At 44.6% G+C, this 15,579-nt stretch overlaps 1 protein-coding gene across 1 annotated transcript in view; it reads left to right on the top strand.

Moving 5' to 3' along the window:
- rasal1a (RAS protein activator like 1a (GAP1 like)) overlaps positions 1-15,579 on the top strand; it is a 146,683-nt gene that overhangs the window by 17,396 nt on the left and 113,708 nt on the right. Inside the window, 2 exon segments of the mRNA XM_078421548.1 lie at positions 3,829-3,890; positions 10,559-10,688. Of these exon segments, the coding sequence (XP_078277674.1) occupies positions 3,829-3,890; positions 10,559-10,688 (192 nt within the window).

Genomic DNA, 15,579 nt, shown 5'->3' with positions numbered 1-15,579 from the left:
TGTGCAGGCAGAGAGAGTTGATCTTGGCATCGTAACATGATGCCAACACCAACAATCTGTCTGCATGTGATCCATATCGCTCCATTCCCTGCTTATCCATATGTCTATCCAAAAGTCTCTTAAATGCCATGGTCGTATCTGCCTCTGCCACTATCCCTGGCAGCACGTTCCAGGCACTCAGCACCCTCTGTGTGTAAAAAAAACAATTGCCCCGCATATCTTCCCATGGGATGATACATTCCTCATGAGCATTGTTTTGAAATAATAATGTAAAGAAAAACATCACCTTGTAACCATGCGGCTTTCCTCTGGGTGCTCCAGTTTCCTCCCACGTCTCAAAGGTTTGTAGGCAAATTGGCCATCTGTACACCACCCCTAGCGTGTAGGAAATGGATGAGAAAGTCGGACAACGTAGAACTAGAGTGAATGGAATGAGTGGACTCGGTGAGCATTTGGGCCTGTTTCCATGCTGTATCTAAATCTAAAACTAAAACCCCAAACACATTAGAAGTAAATGCCAGGAAACACAAATAATTAAAAATATGCATGGGTTATTTTATCTTCTCATCTTGTGGGCGTGAATTCTCTATTCAAATGAACCATGGTTCATGGCCATGGCTGCGGCAGCAGGTTTAACCTGCCTTTGGAACTGAGGGCTCATTGTGTGCGCTGGAGGCAAAGCATCCCGACAGGTGGGATCTGTTACCAAGTCTGAGACTTACCAGTTTGCTCACACATTCCAAACACTGAAATTTGTGCGGGTGAAATGCTGACCTTTTTACCAGAGGGCTGCCAGAATTTACCATGAGACACAGGAGCAGAATTGGGCCATTCGGCCCATTGAGTCTACACTGCCATTCCATCATGGCCGATCTATTTTTCCCTCTCAACCCCCTTCTCCCCATAACATTTCACAAGCTTACAAATCAAGAAACCCTTACCGACAATCTTTAACCCAGTTTGTTAATGGAAATACAATTTGAGAGAGGAAGAATCGGCTGGAGGATCTCAGCGGGTCAGGCAGCGTCTGTGGAGGGAATGGACAGATGGCGTTTTGGGTTGGGACTGAGCCCATTCCCTCCACAGACGCTGCCTGACTCACTGAGTTCCCCCAGCACTTTGTTTAACACAAGGTGCATGGAATTATATAAAAGATTATACTTTCATGTAGATTTCATTTACATGCAACATGAAAGAGAAAGTAAGAAATACCTAACATTGTTTAATTATCCCCATTACAACACAGTTGCCAAGTTAATATGTAACTAGTAAAATGTCGTTGAAGCAAACTCTGAAAGTTATTTATTTATAAGCTGTTGCATTCACTTATTAAGAGAGCTGGTTTTGTAGAGAGGGGAAACATTTAGTTTAATGCTGTGACATTTGGGATGGGGCCGAGTCAACACTAACCACATACACACTTGGGGTAGGGTGAGCTCACGTGATATGGTTTATTTATAGTGAAGGACAGTAGTGACAAGAAGGTCCATGTCCACATGGGAGCGCAGTGCCTCGTCATCTGTCAGGGGGCACTGGCGATCTCGGGTTTGTCCCTGGCAGCTCAGTCTTGCTTTCAAAGGGGAGGTGCTGGCAGTCTTGGGCTTGTCCTGGCAGCTCAGTCTTCCCCTCTCTTCCCCTTCCTCCTGCTGGCCCTCCTGGGTGAATGGCTGACGAGGTGCAGGTGAGTTGATCCAATAACCACTAATTGGACGCAGCTGTTCCCTGCATGTTGCCTCGGCTCAGTCTGACTTTCCGGAGCTTTCTGGCAGTCAGGCGCTGTTTGTGGTGCTGGTCGTAGGCGGCTTCTGCCCTGTGAGATGGGGATCGGAGCGGTCCTTAGCGGTCACAGTGCACAGAGGGTTTATATTTTCACACCGCGATTGTGAAGGCAATTAATTTATTTCACACTTCAGTTCCCTCTGATCTCAGCGGAAATATTTCAAGAAAGCTCAATGTAAGTGTCGCATGGAACACTGGCTTTTCAAAAGATGGGAGAATTTGCGCTTCATATGGATCCAGCTCAGGCAGAAATAGCAGTACAGATGCCAGCACTTATTGTACCAATACAGAGATTTGTACTGTACCAGATGGCTCCCAATGAGACCCTAGAGAATGCATTAGATATAACAAATGCCCACTCCAACCCAACAAGAGTGTACAGATTACCAGCAACCAGCTGGTGGCTTCATACATCTTCATTCATCTCCTCTGCATCCCTGTAGGAAAAAAAACTGCAGATGCTGGTTTACATCGAAGGTAGACACAAAATGCTGGAGTAACTCAGCGGGTCAGGCAGCATCTCGGGAGAGAAGGAATGGGTGGCGTTTCGGGTCGAGACTCTTCTCAGACCCAAAACGTCACCCATTCCTTCTCTCTTGAGATGCTGCCTGACCCGTTGAGTTACTCCAGCATCTTGTGTCTATCCTCTGCACCCCTTCCTGATTCTTGACATCAATGGTGGGTGTGGACTCTTTAAACTTTAGACGTTAGAAAAACAGCGTGGAAATAGGCCCTTCGACCCACCGTGTCCACATCGACCAGCGGTCTCCCCACGCACTGGCGTTATCCGACACGATTGGGACAATTAACCTAGAAACCTGCACAACCTTGGAGTGTGGGAGGAAACCGGAGCACCTGGAGAAAACCCACCTGGTCACAGGGAGAACGCACAAACCTCATACAGACAGCACCTGGAGCTGTAAGGCAGCAACTCTACTGCCGCGCCACAGTGCCGGCCACGCGGTGGACCGAAGCGCCTGTTTCCATGCTGCGTCTCTACAAACTTTTTTTTTTTAAAAGCTTTACCAGAGTGATAACTGCAATGGCCAGATTGACTGGTTGTGCAGGCTGGCTTGTGTCTGCTGGAGTTCAGAAGAGAGGGAGGGAACCAAGCTGATGGAAACATGTACGTCTCTCAGGGGTCGAGACAGGATGGAGAAGATTTATTCTCTTATTAGATAAAGCTCAATCTTGTGGTCCCTGCCTAAAAATAAGGAGTCAACAGTGAGGTAATTTTTTTCCCCCCAAAAGGGTTCTGGGTCTTTGGAACTCTTTTCCCCCAAAGGGCAATGAAATCAGACTTTGTGTACTTTTCAGGAAGAGTTACATTCTCGCTATGTGAGGGGGTGACGTAGTTAGATTCTGTGTCCAACCTTATTGCGGCTTTTTCTCTGGAGCTGTGATGCTGCAATGCTGAAAACTGTATTCTTTGCACTCTGGTGTTTTTCTCATTTATCTACGACATATATGTTGTATTTGTGTGTGTCTCGATTTTGTACATGCAATTATCTGATTTAATTGGACAACACACAGACCAAAGAAACATATAAGATTATTAAGGGATTGGACACGTTAGAGGCAGGAAACATGTTCCCAATGTTGGGGGAGTCCAGAACCAGGGGCTACAGTTTAAGAATAAGGGGTCGGCCATTTAGGACGGAGATGAGGAAAAACGTTTTCAGTCAAAAATAGTTGTAAATCTGTGGAATTCTCTGCCTCAGAAGGCAGTGGAGGTCAATTCTCTGGATGCTTTCAAGAGAGAGCTAGATAGCGGAGTCAGGGGGTATGGGGAGAAGGCAGGAATGGGTTACTGATTGTGAATGATCAGCCACGATCACATTGAATGGCGGTGCTGGCTCGAAGGGCCGGATGGCCTACTCCTGCACCTATTGTCTATTGTCTATTGTCTAAAGCTTTTCACTGTATCTCAGTACACGTGAAAATAATAAACCACGACCAACAGTGGGAACCCTGTCCACACACGGAAATGGAATACCTGTTTTTAAAATCCGACTTCCACTGAAATGTTTCTCCATTTCAAATTTGCAGGCACGACGATGTCATAGGGAAGATTTCTCTAAACAGGGAATACATTGCAGCTCATTTAAGAGGTGAGTAAACCTGTGAACTGGGATTGGTGTAAATGGGTTTGGGTGTCACAGTGGCACAGCTGGCAGAGCTGCTACCTCACAGCGCCAGGGACCCGGGTTCGATCCTGACTGTGGGTGCTGTCTGTACGGAGTTTGCACGTTCTCCCTGTAACCGCATTGGGTTTCCTCCGGGTGCTCCGGTTCCCTCCCACATCCCACAAATCGGCCTCTGTAAATAGCAAAGATGTGCAGGGAGTGGATGAGAAAGTGGGATAACATAGAACTAGTGTGAATGGGTGAATGCTGGTCGGCGTGGACTCAATGGGCCGAAGGGCCCATTTCCACACTCTATCTCTAAAACTAAAAAAAAAACAAAAAAAAACGGTGGCTAGAGGAATTCAGTGGGTTAGGCAGCATCTGTGGATGGAAGGGACAGGCAAAGATTTAGGTCAGGACCCTTCTTCAGACTCAAGCAGCAATTTCTAATGCTGTTTCTTTTCTTTTGCTGCTGAGAAAGAAAGCAACCAACAAAATAAAGTGTATAAAAATGAGTTACAATTGATGATTGCCAAGAATTGCTTACTTCTTTAGCAGATTTAAATCTATTCACTTCAGCAATCTGACCTCTGCCTAAAGTGAAGCTCATTTAACTGATGATCAAAGCAAAAGTGCCACCAATCCTCTTGAGCTATTAACTGGAGATAGATTTTGAGGCAAGAGAATACAAGAGCAAAGACACCACCAGAAATCTCGCACATATCAGAAATACATGTCACAGATTTTGTATTCCAATGGACTTGTTGGAGCGGCACAGTGACGCAGTGGTAGAGTTGCTGCCTTACAGTGCCAGAACCCCGGGTTCAATCCTGACTATGGGTGCTGTCTGTACGGAGTTTGTATGTTCTCCCTGTGATCATGTGGGTTTTCTCCAGGTACTCGAATTTCCACCCACACTCTAAAGACATACAGGTTTGTAGTTTAACCGGCTTTGGTAAAATTGTAAATTTACCGCGCCGACCAGCAATCCCCGTACGCTAGCACTATCCTACACAACCCTAGTGGGTTGTGGGGCCTGTATACGCATTTTATCTCTAGTTTAAATTTTACGAGAATAACTAATGCATGTTATTAATTTAGCCTAACCCTTTTCTCCTGCTTGTTTGAATCTTAAAACTTGTCTCTGATTATCTTGCCAATATCCATTAGCATGTGGGAGAAATTTATTTTAAACCTTAATTACGAATAGATTGCCACTCCAGCAGTGCAGACAAAATGCGTGGGAAGCCCGAACAACCACTTCTGGCAATTAATTTAACAGCTAAAGACAAACAAGCACAAAGGAAATAATATTTTGCTGGCAGATATTTTCTTTTGATTTTCTTTTGTCTCTGGCCATTATTGTTCCTCCTGTTTTGGAGGAAGTGCAGATGATTAAGGGTAAGATTTAAAATAAAGGCCTGTTTCTGCATTTGAAAGTCTGCACATTTCTCTCCCTCTTGGGTCTTGCTTGAAGATTCAAGAGAGACGGGTAAAATGGAATGTTATCAAACAGTTCCGGTGCGTACCCTGAAAGAGATTCAGTATGGAAACAGGCCCTTCGGCCCACCAAGTCCACGCCGACCATCCATCACCTGTTCGCACCAGTTCTATGTTACCCTACTTCTCTTCCACTGCTACACACTAGGGGCAATTTACAGCAACTGATTAACCTACAAACCCGCACGTCTTTGGGATGTGAGAGGGAACCAGAGCACCTGGAGAAACCCATGCGGTCACGGGGGAAACGTTTAAACTCCACACAGACAGTACCCGAGGTCAGAATTGAACCTGGGTCTCTGGCGCTTTAAAGCAGCAGCTCCACCCGCTGCGCCACTGTGGAATGGGATTTCTTTCCAGATTTCTTGCTGGTTTAACGTTCTGACTGTTGGGAATAAGATTTACTGCCTACGTACAATGATTTTGCAACAAAAGTAAGAATTATTTTCAGGAGGGGCTGAGAGGAAATGCTTTATGCGTCTGACTCGCTAGCAAGGTTGTCCATCTGAAACAAGTTGTAAAACCATGCAGTAGGTGAGAGATACAGGGGTTTATAGAAAATAAAAAAGAGCTGTCCAAGTCATCATTTATCTGTTGACTAGCATCACTATAACAGATTGCCCGGCTGTAATCATACTGCTGTTTGTGAGATCCTCCTGTGGCTGTCAGCCTCCTGTCATCCCCAACAATATTACGTTCAGGAATGGAGACACAAGGGACTGCAGATACCGGTTTACGAAACAGATACAAAATGCTATGGTTACTCAGTATCTCTGGAGAATAGAAACATAGAAAAATAGGTGCAGGAGTAGGCCATTCAGGCCAGCACCGCCATTCAATATGATCATGGCTGATCATTTCAAATCAGCACCCTGCTCCTGCTTTTTTCCCCCATATCCCTGGATTCCTTTAGCCCTTAGAGCTAAATCCAACTCTCTCTTGAAAACAATCAGTGAATTGGCCTCCACTGCCTTCTGTGGCGGAGAATTCCACAGATTCACAATTACCGTCTGAAGAAGGGTCCAGACCTGAAAGGTCACCTATTGCATTCTGAAGAAAGAGTTCTGACCCAAATAGTCACCTATTGTAGTCTATCTAGCGAAGTGTCCCAACCCAAAACATCACCGATCCATGTTCCCCACAGATGCTACCTGACGCACTGAGTTACTCCAGCATCTTGTGTCTTTTATCATGCCTAGGAATAACTCACTATTATAAAACGTTTGGAGATTTACTGAGGTCGTGAAGTGAAGAGAGTTAAGAGTATTTATTTGTCATCTGTACTGAGACAGAAAAATGAGATTCTTGGTGCAGAATTACAGGCCTGTTTGGATCAACGTAATCATATCCTACACTTGCTATCAGTACAGAGTAGATTTACGTGAATGTTGCCCGGACCTGAGGGCCTGAGCTATAGGGAGAGGCTAGGCAGGCTCAGGAGACTGAAGGGTGATCTGATGAAATCATGAGGGGAATGAATGGTAAAAGACACAAAGTGCTGGAGTAACTCAGCGGGTCAGGCAGCGTCTCTGGAGAACATGGATAGGTGACATTTCTGATTGGCACCCATTTTCAGACTGATTGTAATAGCGGGTAGAAGGCTGGTAGAGTGGGGGGGGGGGGGGGGGGGGGGGCAAGGTGGTGGGAGGAAGCCTGGCAAGTGATAGATAGATACATGCTTTGGTTTGGCAGATGGTTAGAAAAAGGCTGGAGATGATAAGATGAAAAGTGTGAGATAAGGAGATAACATAGAAGAGGTGTGAAATGTGAATCACAGATGGTGATGGGAACGTACAACAAGCTATGAGAGGAAGTCGAGGCAGGTACAATAACAACATTTAAAAGACATTTGGACAGGTACATGGATAGGAAAGGTTTAGAGGAATATGGGCCAGATGTGAGTGTAAGGGACTATCTTAGATGGGGCATCTTGGTTAGCAGGGACAGTTGAGTTGAATGACTTGTTTCCTTGCTGTATGACTCCATTAAATACCATAAATGTCTGTGCCGAACATGATGCCGATTTAAACTAATCTCCTCTGCCTGCACATAATCCCTCCAGATAGGACTGGCGCAGCGGTAGAATTGCTGCCTTGCAATGCCAGTGATCCTGACGATGGGTGATGTCTGTACGGAGTTTGCACGTTCTCCCTGTGACCGCGTGGGTTTCCTCCGGGTGCTCCGGTTTCTTCCCACACTCCAAAGACGTACAGTTTTGTCGGTTAATTGGCTTCGGTAAAGATTAAAGCGGTGTGTGGGGTAGTGCCGGTGCCCGGGCTCACTGGTTGGGGCGGACTCGGTGGGCCGAAGGACCTGTTTCTGCGCTGCATCTCTAAACTAAACTAAACTAAGCTAAACCATAGAACGTGGAACATTTCTATCAATCCATTCTTCTTTCCACGGAGAAGCAAGAAAGGACATTTAAATAAATTATTTGCTGAAGGTTTTGAATGAGATTTCCTGACAGAAAAGGACAAAATTGTGACCTTACTTCTGTGCTGCCCCCCCCCCCCCCCCCCCCCATATAATTATATTGTAGGGCATATAGCTTTGAACACACTTGGCGATGTTTGGGTATGTTAGTAATCTGAGGCATTAGGCAGTGACAGCCAGAGAGAAAGATTTCCCCCCAAGGGACTGCTCTGCCAATATTTGTCGGATTCAGTTTTATCCTCCCTTGGCAATGTCATTGGTTATCTGGGATTAGGAATCGTTGTCTGAGGCACTTATTTTGTCAACATGATACTGATAAAATGAGGCAGCACGAAGCTAAAAAAAGAAAAGCTACATGATGTCAAATCCAATACCTTGTCAATCCTGGTGGAAATTAATTTAAAATCAACCAGGGCTGAATTTGCTATTTTATCATGTGATGAGTTTCAATGTCCACCGGTTGTTATTTATATTTTTCTGAGACACTGTAAGTAAACCCCTCTGAAAAATTTCTTCTGGTCATTTTTCATTCTCCGGGTATTCATTTCCAAAGATTTATCATAATTCCAGCAATTGACAAGTTGGATATCAAGCAATTCACAAAATGGATATCACTCCAATGAGGCGAGCAAAGATCATGAACTAGCCTCAACATTGCTCGAAGTCAATAGACAATAGGTGCAGGAGTAGGCCATTCAGCCCTTCAATGTGATCATGGCTGATCATTCACAATCAGTACCCCGTTCCCGCCTTCTCCCCATACCCCCTGACTCCGCTATCACTAAGAGCTCTATCTAACTCTCTCTTGAAAGCATCCAGAGAATTGGCCTCCACCACCTTCTGAGGCAGAGAGTTCCAGCGAGAGATCGCAAAGTTGGTAGGTGTGAGCCAGGCTTCTATATTCAGGGTCTGGTACTGGATCACTATCGCCCAAGAGGACGGGCAGGTGCGACCGCTAAAGGAAGATGACTCCATGAGATGAGGCCGCGCTCACTCAGAAAAGGAATTGGACCCAATAGGGTTTTAGTGTAGATTGGAATCCCTGTTCCAATACCCAGATTTGCACATCAAAACCAGCATTAAAAAAAAATTGAGACACTCATGAGGGGAATAGGTAGGGTAAATGCACAGAGTCTTTTACCTAGAGTAGTGGAATCAAGAACAAGAGGACATAGGGTTTATGTGAGAGGGGAAAGATATAAAGAGAGAGTTAGACAGAGCTCTTAATGATAGCGGAGTCAAGGGATATGGGGAGAAACCAGGAACGGGGTACTGATTGTTGATGATCTGCCATGATCACTTTGAATGGCGGTGCTGGCTCGAAGGGCTGAATGGCCTACTCCTGCACCTATTGTTCATTGTCTATAATAAGAATCTGATGGGCAACTTTTTTACATAAAGGGTGGTAGGTGTATGGAACGAGCTGCTGGAGGAGGTAGTTGAGGCAGGATCCATCACAACTTTATAAAAACATTTGGACAGGTACATGGATAGGCTAGGTTTAGAGAGATATGGACCAAACACGGCACTAGTGTAGATGGGGCATGTTGGTCAGCGTGGGCTTGTTGGGCTGAAGGGCCTATCTCCACGCTGTATGACTCCATGACAAGGAACTGCAGATGCTGGAATCTTGAGCAAAAAAACGCAAAATGCTGGAGGAACTCAACCTGTCAAGCAGCATCTGTGGAGGGAATGGAGACAGAAAACGTTTATCATATCATATCATATATCATATCATATATCTACAACCGGAAACAGGCCTTTTCGGCCCTCCAAGTCCGTGCCGCCCAGTGATCCCCATACATTAACACTATCCTACACCCACTAGGGACAATTTTTTACATTTACCCAGCCAATTAACCTACATACCTGTACGTCTTTGGAGTGTGGGAGGAAACCGAAGATCTCGGAGAAAACCCACGCAGGTCACGGGGAGAACGTACAAACTCCTTACAGTGCAGCACCCGTAGTCAGGATCGAACCTGTGTCTCCAGCGCTGCATTCGCTGTAAAGCAGCAACTCTACCGCTGCGCCACCGTGGACCCTTCTCCAGACTGATCTGTGGAGGGAATGGACAAACGATGTTTTGGGATGGAACCCTTCAGAATTTTTTGCTCAAGTTCCCAGCATCTGCAGTTTCCTGAGTCACTGCTTTACCCACTGCGAATTCTCCTCAAAGTACGTCCTCGTTGAAGACGTTCTCCTCCCCTCATCAACCTGAGGAAGGGTCCTGACCCGAAACATCATCTGTGCAACCCCTCCACAGATGCTGCCTGAGCTGCTGAGTTCCTCCAGCAGTTTGTTTTTTGCTTAACATTAGCAGATGTGTAAATGGTAAGCAGGAACTTAGCAGATAAAACAATATCAGCTCACACCTGACAGCAGGATCTCACCCGGAGATTTTAATGGATTAAAATTTCAGAAGTGCAGTACATCGCAAGGCCTGTGCCATGTGGAATGTTCAGTTCTGCTGAAGGTGATTTTAAATATCGGACTTTATTCATGGGAAGAACGCAGGGGATGGGGTTGAGAGGGAAAGATAGATCAGCCATGACTGAATGGTGGAGTAGACTTGATGGGCCGAAGGGCCTAATTCTGCTCCTATGACTTATAAACATAAATTTATGAACCGAGTTCTGAACTGATGTACATTGACTTTTATCCATCTGGCTTTTTTTTAATGAGTGCATTGGTCATAATAAAAGCCTTTTGTTCTTCAGGTATTGACAACTGGATAAATTTGATTCGAATTCACCCGGATGAGGAGATTCAAGGAGAGATACACCTGGGTTTGGAGATTATCCGAGATCGGCAGACTAAAGTCCTGAAGTGCCATCTTATCGAAGCCAGGTGAGAGAAAACTTCATTGCCAAAGAATCAGAGCAAATAAAAAAATTGTATTTCACACTAATAACGAGAAAGGCCACCGACAAAGCTACGCTGAACAGTTTGTACAACTACCTGAATTGGTGGGTATTAGCTATACGGACAAACTTGGATTGTTTTCCCTGGAAGGCAGAGGTTGAAGGAAGACCTGATGGAAGTATATGGAGGCACAGATAGGGTAGACAGTCAGAACCTTTCCCCCAGGTTGGAAATGCCAAACGCTAGAGGGCATGGCTTTAAGGTGAGAGGTACAACGTTTAAAGGAGATGCACAAGGCAAGTCTTTTCACACAGAGGGTGGTGGGTGCCTGGAAAGTGCTGCCAGGGATGGTGGTGGAGGCAGAGACGTTAAGAGGCTTTTAGATTGGCACTTGGATATGAAGGGGTTTGGAGAAATATGGATCGTGTGCAGGCAGAGACGATTAGTTTAAGGTGTCATTCTGTTCAGCACAGACATTGATGGCTGAAGGGCCTGTTCAAGAGTCAACAGAGTCAATACTCAAGAGTGTTTAATTGTCATGTGTACCAAAATGGAACAATTCATACTTGCAGCTGCATAGCAGGTTTGTAAACAAAGTCTCCAATAAATCACATAAGAAACAGAAAAAAGTTCATTACATTTAAAAAAACAATAAAGTTCAAAACAAAATAAAAGCCCGACTCGGGTCCCTCGTGCGCACAAAACAGTTCATAGTTTGAAGTTTAGTTGGTCGTGTTCAAGAGCCTGATGATTGTTGGGAAGAAGCTGTTCCTGAACCTGGAGGTCACAATTTCCAGGCTCCTGTACCTTCCCCCCGATGGCAGGAGTGAAATGAGTGGGTGGCCAGGGTGGAGCGAGCCCCTTGCTGATGCTGCCTGTGCATTTGAGGCCTCCTCTAGATCTCTTCAATGGTGGGGAGATGGGTACTGTGATGGACTGGGCAGTATCCACAACTGTTAATCATTTCCTTTGTACCTAGGCATTTGGGTTGCTAGCCCAGGCCATGATGCAACCTGTTAGTATGCTCAACACTGTTCCATGTATTTAGTGCCTGTAAAGCTGTCGCAGGGAGAACATGCAAACTCCATACAGACAGTGCCTGTAGTCAGGATCGAACCGCGGTCTAGGGTGCTGTGAGGCAGCAGCTCTACCAGCAGCACTATTAAAATGGTTCTGGGAAGTCATTTCAACTGGAAGTCATCTGCACTCTAGATAAGTTCATAAGTGACAGGAGCAGAATTAGACCATTTGGCCCATCAAGTCTACTCCACCATTCAATCATGGCTGATCTATCTCTCTCTATCTCAAACCCATTCTCCTGCTTTCTCCCCATAATCCTGACACCTGTACTAATCGAGTAAGTCTCTGTAACAGACGTTGTGAAGCTGAGGTGCTTTTTATGAATTCTAAAACTTCCATCATTTGAATTATCTGGCTGTGACTTGCTGAACATCATAAATATTAATCACGCTTCACGTTGATCTTCAAAATTCTCTGGCATGCCGGAGTACATAAAATGATGAGAGCGAGATAGGGTGGACTGCCAGAATCTTTATCCCAGGATGGAAAAACCAAACACTAGAGTTCAAGGCTTTAAGATAAAAAGGGCAAAGTTTGAAGGAGATGTGCCAGGCAAGTGTTTTTCTACAGAAAGTGATGAGTGCCTGGAACACACAACCTATGCTGGTGGTTGAAACAGATCTATGAGTGGCATTTAAAACTTTTTATAGTCACACACAGATGCACAGAATGGAGGGGTACGGGTTCTGTTCAGGCCGATAAGGGTTGGCTTTGGCATCATGTTCAGCACGGACATGGTGGGCTGAAGGCTCTGCTCTTGTGCTGTACTGTTCTGTGCTCTAAAATTCATTTGTAACTTTGATGAACATGTGAGGAGGTTTACGAGAATGCTTCTAGGAATGGTTGGGTTAACATACGATGAGCGTTTGACGACATTGAGCCTTTATTTGCTGGAGTTTAGAAAGATGGGGGGGCGGGGACCTCAATGAAACTTACCGCATAGTGAAAGGCCTGGATGGAGTGGATGTGGAGAGGATGTTTCCACCAGTGGGAGAGTCTAGGACCAGAGGCCGCAGCCTCAGAATAAAAGGACGTACCTTTAGAAAGGAGATGAGGAGGAATTTATTTAGTCAGAGGGTGGTGAATCTGTGGAATCCATTGCCACAGATGGCGGTGGAGGCCAAGTCAATGGGTATTTTTAATGCAGAGATTGATAGGTTCTTGATTAGTATAGGTGTCAGGGGTTATGGGGAGAAGGCAGGAGAATGGGGTTGAGAGGGAAAGATAGATCAGCCATGGTTGAAGGGTAGTGTAGATTTGATGGACTGAATGGCCTAATTCTGCTCCTAAAACTTATAAACTTACAAATGACAAAATCAACTCAGCATCTTGCTTATTTATTGGATTCTCTGACATGCTGTGCTCATTATATGAAAATGGAAGACTTCTATTGGCAAGGTTTTTGACAGAGATTTGTATTCTGCTCAGTGACATACAAGGCTCTCTTCACCAGTGAGTTTAGCATCAGATCTGTTCTCATACGAAAGGGTTGAGTGGGCTAAAAGTGCACAACACTTTATCTTTCTCAGCTAGATTTAAGAACGGCACTGAGACTGTCACTTAGTGGTCTAAACAGTGGAATGATTTGAAGAAACAAGGAACTGCAGATGCTGGTTTACATTTTAAAAAGTGCCGGGGTAACTCAGCAGGTCAGGCAGCATCTCTGGAAAACACGGACAGGTGATGTTTTGGGTCCGGTTCCTTCTTCAAACTGAATGTATTTGGGGGAGAAAGCCTGAAGAGAGATGGGGGCAGGAAAATGTTTGGCAAGCGAGATAGGTGGATACAGGTGAGGATTTGTTTAAATTTGCAGATAGTTGGAAAAAAAGCCAGAGGTGAAAAGACAATAGCTGTGCGATAAGTGGCGTTAAATGATTTGGAATATTGTTGTCAGTGATAGTTACTGAAGGAGACCAAAACGGCACATAGGTCTGAAGACGAGACCCGACCTGAAATGCGGTCTGTCCATTCTCTCCACAGTGGTGCAGCTAGTAGAGCTGCTGCCTCACAAGGCCAGAGACCCGGGTTCGATCCTGACCTCAGGTGCTGTCTGTGTGGAGTTTGCATGTTCTCCCTGTGACCACGTGGTTTCTCCCACATGCAACTTTTTAAGTTAATTGGTCTTTGTGAATTGTCCCTTGTGTGGAGGGAGTGGATGCAAAAGTGGGATAACATAGACAGGGCAGCGAGGACTCGGTGGGCCGAAGGGCCTGTTTCCACGCCGTATCATTCCATCAATCAATTCAAGATGCTGCCTGACCTGTTGAGTTCCTGCAGCACTTTGTGTTTAGTTCAAGATTCCAATCTCTGCCGTTCCACATATCTCCATTTCACTGGTTCACTGCAAAATCTCCCCAAAGCATTGTTTAGTTTGAAGACGTTCTCCACCTCTCTCCAACAATCTGAAGTGTCTTGACATGAAAAGCCACCTGTCCATTTTTCTCCACAGATACTGCCTGAACTGCTGATTTCCCCCAGCATGTTGTGTTTTGCTCAAGATTCCAGCATTTGCAGTTGTTTGCGTCTCCATTGTACTGCTCCCCTGTGATACAAGTGGAGAACAAAGTTAGATTCAGTTGCAAATAAAAATCAAGAAAGTAATCTTTATTATTTCAGGCAATGAAAAGCCGTAATGAGGGATATTAACCATTCTTCAGTTTTTGTTGCGCTGAGGAATTATTTGAGGATAGATAAGAATTTTATTGATTTTGCTGTTGGTTTATTATCTACGTGTTGTGTTTCCAGGCGTGTTATACTGCTGCAAATTGGACATTCACTGTTATCAGTATATATGACAATGAAACACTCTCTATAATTGTACTGAGATTCATAACGAATATTGACTCTGTGGGTATAAGCAGATGATAGATTTTGGAGGAAGATCAGAGATTATAAGAATTATAGCTAAAGCATTGTTATATTTGTACAGTACAGTCCATTGTGAACTTTAAAAAGTGCTCCTTAATGACATGGCAATTTTTAGGTGTCAAAATTATGTTTAAGATATCACAGTAGTGAAATGATAGTAATTTGAGGTGCCACGCTTAGATGTAACTGTGCAGACGGGTTCGACTCGGTTAAATGTTTGGCGGTGTGGGATTCCACTCAGATAAATGTTTGATAGTGTGGGATTGGAAAACGGGCACATTTTGATGATTGTTCTCCGCTGTAATTATACCGTGCGTCTTTTAAACCTTCCATAACAAGGGACCCGAGACTGTCAGATCTGACAAGAAAATCTTCAGGAAATTCATGTAGTACATTCTGTTTTGACTGAATATTGAGATTAGTAATTCAGAAAAAGAACAGGAGCGGGGTATCCTGGCAACGTGAGAATTCTAGTTATAGGCGGCTTGTTGCTGCTCTATTGGAAATTGCCCTTTTAAATGAAGTCAGATGATAGGAAAATAGCAGAAGACCAATTAAATGAAGCATTGTGGACTTAGACGCAGGCATAGGCTTGAGGTTGGCTTCTAATAACAGCAAAGTAGAAAATTATCCCCGTTCTCTGTGTGTGTTTAGTGGATATGTCTGAATTCATAAAGAATGCCAGGCTCCTACATACACAAAGCTGCCATTGACTGAGGCTCAGGAGATCGAGAGCATTACTTTCCTCTTTATGTTGACTGACTGAGTACATTTAATGGGTTCTCTTTAGACCCCTGTTAGTCACCTGTCTTATGAACGCCCTCAGGGAAATTATTCTCATATGAAAAGCTTCAGTCTGATTTCATTGAGTTCAGAATCGTATACAAGTCAGGTATTCAGCTCAGCATCTTATTTTTATATATATTAT

Source organism: Rhinoraja longicauda, chromosome 25 (genome assembly GCF_053455715.1).
Source record: "Rhinoraja longicauda isolate Sanriku21f chromosome 25, sRhiLon1.1, whole genome shotgun sequence".
Taxonomy (NCBI): Eukaryota; Metazoa; Chordata; class Chondrichthyes; order Rajiformes; family Arhynchobatidae; genus Rhinoraja; species Rhinoraja longicauda.
This window is presented reverse-complemented; position numbering and strand designations above follow the sequence as displayed.